Source organism: Halyomorpha halys, unplaced genomic scaffold (assembly GCF_000696795.3).
Source record: "Halyomorpha halys isolate HHAL.00 unplaced genomic scaffold, Hhal_1.1 Scaffold123.1, whole genome shotgun sequence".
Lineage (NCBI taxonomy): Eukaryota > Metazoa > Arthropoda > Insecta > Hemiptera > Pentatomidae > Halyomorpha > Halyomorpha halys.
The window spans coordinates 177,624-185,028 of NW_027107023.1; the positions used below are offsets into that span (position 1 = coordinate 177,624).

Consider the following 7,405-nt stretch of genomic DNA (forward strand, 5'->3'; position numbering starts at 1 on the left):
TTTCTGAAATGAAGTTTTTCATAAATCAAACTTATTGTCCGAAAAACTATAAATCAATTTATTCTTGCATATATCATGAAAACTACTACTCCTACGACGATAAACGTCATAAACTACTTCATAGCCCATAAACTAGATTTAATTTGACTGCTAATAGACATCTGTAAGTCATATAGTTCCTAAGATATAGATTTCCCAAAATAAATTAACTAACAACTAATCTTTCAGTAGATTTTTAAGAAATTTAGCTTTTTAAAAAGCTGTATCTCGAGTACTATTGGACATACATAGCTCTTTTAAGGCTAATATTTCAGTAAATTTACTCTTCTTAAAATAATGCTCTCTTAGATTTTCTAGTGTTGTTGGTAGTTTTTAAGATATAGAGCTCCGAATGAAAAATTAGTGTTTTTTAAGGTTTTGAAACAGCCGGCATTTTTTATTCCCCCTACCTATGCTTGCAGTCTCATCAGTTTTGACTATTAATTATACATAGTTTTCATTAAAGTAATAAAAAATTGGAGTAAGATAACTGCCTTTTTTTCTTCCCGACTCTTGTACTAGTAGTGCAGTTCCCCCACAGCGGCCAATCATCAGCACATCCCAAGCACTTGGCCAAGCCACATACACATACCTAAAGGCACATACACATACCTAAAGCCACATACACATACCTAAAGGCACATACACATACCTAAAGCCACATACACATACCTAAAGGCACATACACTTACGTCACAAGGGCCTCTATTTTCTTCCTTACAGCAAGAACATCTCCACACTCATCTGGCAAGGTTAAGTATAGACATTTATGCGTGATACTCACGGCACATTTCTCAACGGTTTCTCTTCGTTCACCAGTATTTAAATAGTATAAGTATTTTTTTGTTTTCCCTTTTTTTTCTCATTAATACATAAACATAATTTGTTTCATAATTTTTTGTTTTGTATATTTTCTTCCTTTATAGTATAAATATATTAATTCTTTTGTTCAATTTAGCTTTAAAACATTATTTAATTATTATGTTGATTTTCTTTTCGTTAATTCATTTTGTTTGCTTTGTTTGCCTCAAGTATATTTTTTTATTAGCCCTTCCAACCCAAAAATAATAATTCCCAGCACTACATCCTACCTGGCAGAAGGAAAGCCTTCACTGGGGCTATCAGTTCAGGTAACAGATAGTGGAAAATATTCTATAAGAGACCTAAAATAAAAAGTTTCTTAAAAAACGGCATTAAAACCAGTAACTGTTCCAATGGAAAGTATTCATTAGATTTACGTAGCGTTACGTACTACAAGCCAATAGAAAGTCTATTCTATTTCTTTCACAGGGAGGTTTTTCTTAGATTCTGTGGTTCTGTTCTACAATGTAATTTTCTTTTTTTTTCAAATTCATTGCTGATTGAAAAAACACACAGGAAGAGACTTTTGCTATGCTGTATTAGAAATTGGCTACACTGCCTTGTCCTTAATCTAAGATGCGCAGTCAACTCTAAATAAAAAAAAAAAACATAATATTTTAACATTTTTCCCAAAGAAATATGAAAAAATAACATCGTTAAATAGGGGTCAGCAATGGCGTTCAACCGCCAAGCACGTTTATATCGAAGGTCGCCTGTGTTGAAACTTAACAGACAAATCGTGCGAAAAATCGTTACTTATTGAAGGTGAACTACGCATTTCTGACACGGTCATGAATAATCTTAAAGTTTTCAAGATTCAATGCGGAATAGAAAGAAAACAAGTTCTATTGAACATTATTTAAGTTTTTCTCATATATTTTATCTTCAACTGCTAGATATTTTAATGAATTGAAGAGAAAAAAACTTCTAATGAAATTTTTTTATTATTATAAATGTATAAATTATAAATACAAGTAAAAGCAAAGTCATGCAAATTGTACGAGAACCGAGAGATGTGCAGATTACTTGCAGAGGAAAAAAATTTTTTTTTTTATAATAATTTATTTATTGTTATTTACAACTGTGCACATATATACACATCAAGTAAATTTGCTGTAAATGATATTATGACATGATAGATGTGGAGAATCTACCCATTGATGAAACTCCAAAAACATTTCTAAAGGAGAAGATCTCGAGGCCATATTCTTTTCATACGCCTAGGAGGATTATGTAGTGAAGGAGAAGCCAGGTTAGAAACGAGTTGGATTGGATGATCGGGAAGTTTATTATGGAAGAATTGGTATCTCATTCTGGCCAAATCGGCAACATAGGGGACATTAAGGTCCTGATGGATGATTTGATTTGTGACAAAGTAAGGAGCATTAAGGATTTTACGAAGAATTTTGAACTGTAAGGATTGGATTCGAGAGGAATTAGATGGTTTAGTGGAGCCCCCTAGCTCAATTCCGTATGTCCAGATACAAATAGTTTCTAACTACTTAATGTCCGACGTTTCGCCCCACATTGCAGGGCTTCATGAGGGCTATTCAAAGCGATAGGCTAAACAAGCGTGCTGCGACGGACATTAAATAGTTAGAAACTATTTGTTCTTTTTTGACCGCAACCCTATTTTCTTATATATAAAGTTATACAGTCAACTATATATATATTTTTGTATGATTTTTTTTTGCTTTTTTATAAAACAGTTTTTTAGACCTAATTTATGAGGATTTCAGCCTCGTTATGTTTTTCTAATTTTTAGTGAATTAAAAATTAAAAAAACATAGGGGACATTAAGGTCCTGATGGATGATTTGATTTGTGACAAAGTGAGGAGCATTAAGGATTTTACGAAGGATTTTGGACTGTAAGGATTGGATTCGAGAGGAATTAGATGGTTTAGTGGAACCCCATAGCTCAATTCAATGTCCAGATAGGCCTAATAATAGGCATGTAGATCAGTCTTTTGTAATGGATTTGAAGTTTGGACCGTTTGTCTAGTAAATGTTGCAATAGTCGGAATCGACGAGCACTTTCCTGTCTTTTCAGTCTTGTATGAGGATTCCATGTCAGTCGTTTGTCCAGATTTAGACCTAAGTAACGGATCTGTTCAACAGGAATAAGTGGGGTATTATTAAAAGATACTGTAGGCCAAGACGAAGGTTTACGACGAAGGGTAAATGTGATTTGGTGGGATTTATTCAGACGAAAAATCAGAGGCAGCAGATTATACGTACCTAGGTACAGTTACGAGTATTAGCAGAGATGGTAATATTCAACAAGAAATATCTAATAGGACTAAAAAAGCAAACATTTATAACCAAAGCTGCAATACTGCTTTTGGGAAGCGTGAAGTTGAGATAAAGATAAAACTTCACATTATTAATGCAATTTATCTTCCCAGCCTACTATACAGAATTGAGAGTTGGGTCCTTCTCGACAGAGTTAGGAACAGAATCGCCGCCTCAGAAATGAAATACCTCAGAAAAGTATCCACCGGAACACGAAGGAAACACTACAGGAATACCAGAATAAGAGAGGAGTTAGGGGTGAAACCACTAACTGAAATTATTGAGAAGAGGCTGTTGAAGTGGTTAGGACATATATGACGAATTGTTGAAGACTGTGGACCACACAAATTCTTTGAAGCTAGACCAACTGGAAAAAGGTCAAGAGGATGGTTAAGGATGTCGTGGCTGGACTAGGAGAGAAAAGAGGATAGCTGTTGAATTCCATGAGGGTATTGGCAAGGGACCGGGGCAGATGGAAACCTTGGATCGAAGCACCTCCACTCTGAGAGGCACTCAGGAGGAAGAAAAAGAAGAACAAATTACAAACACAAAATATGTAAAATACAGTAAAATCTTGATAACACTAACTAATCACTGCAGTGTTCGGATCATGGAAAAGTTCTGATTGGGAAAAATAGTGTAAAAAAATTTAAACAATATGAATGTACTTAACTATTTTTGTTTAAACCTTTTTTACGTATGTTATTGGAAATTTGACTATTTGAAGTTTTAAAAATACTGTTTTCTTTTATATCTCTAGCAATGCTAAGTGTTGATTAATTTTTTTAAAACTAGAGATTGTTCATTTATAAGTATAAATAAAGATAAAAAATATTCATAATGATGTGTAGATAGTTTAGACCGTAGATTCATGATTGGAGAAGTTTGTCGGAGGGGGTGCGGTCAGCAAAGAACAACATAAATAAACAAAACAATATTTATTTATCTTATGCCGACGTTTCGATCTGAGTGTCAGGTCTTCATCACCCCTTGATTAAGACCTTCATTATGGCGTAGAAGGTAGCCCTAAAACTTTTTTTTAAAACAGAGTAAAAAATATTCTTTGTATGAATTTGTTTAAAACGGGATAAAAAAAAAAAATCACCAACAAAATTTATATTAACTATTAATTTCAACTATTGGTAAAATTAGGTTCATAGAATTGAATGATTTATACAATAGACATAATGCATTTCTAATTCCAGCAGAATATATTATGAAAACTTCCAAAGGGATTAGAACACCAAATATCTAAACTGCATAAAATTTCCACTTTCGATTTTCAGTGGTGGCAATAACATTCCTCACCTATAAGATCAGAAAGTTCAAAATATCCTTTAACCACGTGCACATTTATTTGAAAACAAAAGTTATTTTGTGTAAAAAGTTTGTTTTTTTTCACTAGTTTGAATTACTGGTGGTTTTGGAGTATCGGGATTAACAAGATTAAACCGTATATTAAAACGAAAATTTATAAAATACTTATTGAAAACTTTTACCCAACTTAATTTATAGAATAACAGAATACAAAACAATTTCAGAGGTAATAGTAATGATAATACTAACAAGAAAAAACTAGGTTTTCAAGAAAATAATAAAACCAAATGAGGATAACGGATTCTTATGAAAATGAAGATAAAAATCAGAAAATGTCGATAGCCAACATATATTTCTATGATAAACTTAGAATATTAAATTAACCATAAAATGAACTGATGTGCTGAGCTCTACTTTAAGTATTGGCTAGAATTAATTTACTTGAATATCAACCTAAATTATTATTTCACACACAAAGGTGGGATGTGTTATTTCAATGTGACCAAACTTCCGTGAATGAATTTATTTTAGTATACATATTATCGGACAAATAATTTTTCAAAGGGATTAGTTAAATATATTATTTTTGTATTTTACAAATGAAATATAAATTATTGTTTACCTTGCGTCCTCCCATGTAATCGTGCATTTGATTGGCTGCCGCATCTCTCAATGTCTCTGTTGAAATAAAAAAAAAAGGATTAAAAGATATTAAAAAAATTATGAAATAAAAAAGAAATGAGTTCTGTTACTAGACCAACGGTTGTGCAAGGAGGTGATTTAGTCTAGGTATCGGATCTGTTCGACCGGAATAAGCGGGGTATTATTAAAAGATACTGTGGGGCAGGAATATTTTATATTAGATTAATTATTTATTATGTGATTGTTTGAGAATGGTTTATTTTATTATTAATATACATAATTTTGATACATTTAACTCTAAACTTTTATTCTAAAATAACTCTCCAACGTTTCGGCCCTCAGGCAATTCTCAAGGAGACAACCTTCAATATCGATGTCATTGTTTTTAATATCAATTAGCCTCCAAAGTTTTTTTAATGGATCAAAATTGTGCATATTAATAATATTATTTTATTTTATTAAATTTTTATATTGTTGATATTATAGCCCAGAAAAAAATTACTTCAGTAAATTAACAGCTGGGAATCAGCAATATATACATTATCAGAAATAAGTTTAGTAGTAATATTTTTGAAAATATATTATAATATGATAAAGGTGAGGATATGCGTTTGAAGATGGCCATTTATATGGGCCGAAACGTTAAAAGAATTAAATATATGTATGTATAATAAAACCGTGGTAAGCTTTAATTATTATATAATTTCATATTAAAAGATGTGAGCATACAGTAGTTAATAAAGTGTTTTGCTTTTTGATTAATAATAACGACGTTAATTATTTTTTTTCCTTAATCAAAATGTTAAGCTTATGTAATCTAAATGTTAAAATATACAAGTTTTACTGACGAAAAACGTACTGAAAAAAAATTTAATTTTCACTGCTTCTTGAAAAGTTTCGTACAAGGTATGAATTCTCAGTCCTTTGTCTCTTATTTATTATAAGCCTCTTATTTAAGTAAGAGTATTTAAGTAAACACTGTGGGTGCTTATTCAAAGAGCATATCGTTACAAAAATATCCATGACTGTAAAAAAAAAACTGTGGAATATTAGTATGTCGCGCTCCAAAACAATGAATTGACAGATATGAAAGCTCTGAAAGAATTGTCATCTTACTTTATTCCAATATGTATTTTACTGATTTTTAATAAAGAGTTTTTATAAAATATTTTTTAAATTATCAGTCCTTTGTCAACACCTATACTATATAATTTAAATTTATACAATCTTAAACAAGGATTAATTATTGAATCTAAATGTTGGAGAAATGCTTCAATTAATTAAAACACGGAGAGCTCAAATATTTTTCTGTTGGCCGCAAATTAAGGCCAACTTGTACCAGCCTATCCAAATAGCCCATCCACACGCTTGGGAATGTGGGAATTTGCTATTGATTGGCAAATGAGTAGAAGCACCTTAAGATATAATGCAAAATAGGGCGCCACAGACATGAATAGAACCATCATCGCCTCCCTGCGCTTATGGCTTAGTATCTTCCGCATCTTATACACCCACGCCTTCACTGGTACCTACCATTCATTCTTTTATCCATTCATTTATCAAACGTTTAAGCTTTTGGACATAAGTTGCGAACTAAACAAATTCTAAATTAAAAGAAAACATTTATTGTCATGTTCGTTACTATATTAAGCCTTTAGTATAATTAGGCTACGAATCTGTCGAACAGACAGGAAGCAAAGTCGGTCTGATCCAAGAAGCAAAGTCGGTCTGATTTTAATTTTTCTAATATTTTAAAAATAGTTCAAAATATTTGAGTTTAATTTGACCGCACCCGGACCAAATTTCATTTAGTGGAAAATTCTTTGCTACATGAGTAAAAGGTATGGTGAAATACGAAACGAGTGTGAGAAATCTCGAACCGGCCCTCATTTTATAAAATAAATAATGGATTGTAATGACTTTGGTACCAAAGCTTAAAAAAAATAAAAAATGGTTAATTACTAAAACAAGTTTGATAGAGAATCATCAGAGAGCTTACGAACGGATTTTTTAAATTTTATTATTCTATGTAAAATCTTATATTTTAAATCAGATTGAATAGTACTGACCAATGTTTGCCGTCTCTGGGCGATTTTCTTGCGCTTATCACATGAATTTTGACCTTCCCACTCCCGTTATAGTAGGGTGGTAACCTGTGAATAATCGCCTGAACGAGGCCAGAAAGTAAGACTAGTGTCTAGTAAGACTAGAACACTCCTACAAAATCACTTGCGTCTACCGAAGCCCCAGTGC

The 7,405-nt window shown here is 31.9% G+C and overlaps 1 protein-coding gene across 1 annotated transcript in view; it reads right to left on the bottom strand.

The window, feature by feature from the left end:
- Positions 1-7,405, bottom strand: part of LOC106678101 (catalase) — a gene marked incomplete in the record, with an annotated part of 109,975 nt that overhangs the window by 52,197 nt on the left and 50,373 nt on the right. The window contains 1 exon segment of the mRNA XM_067045372.1: positions 5,133-5,188. Within this exon segment, the coding sequence (XP_066901473.1) occupies positions 5,133-5,188 (56 nt within the window).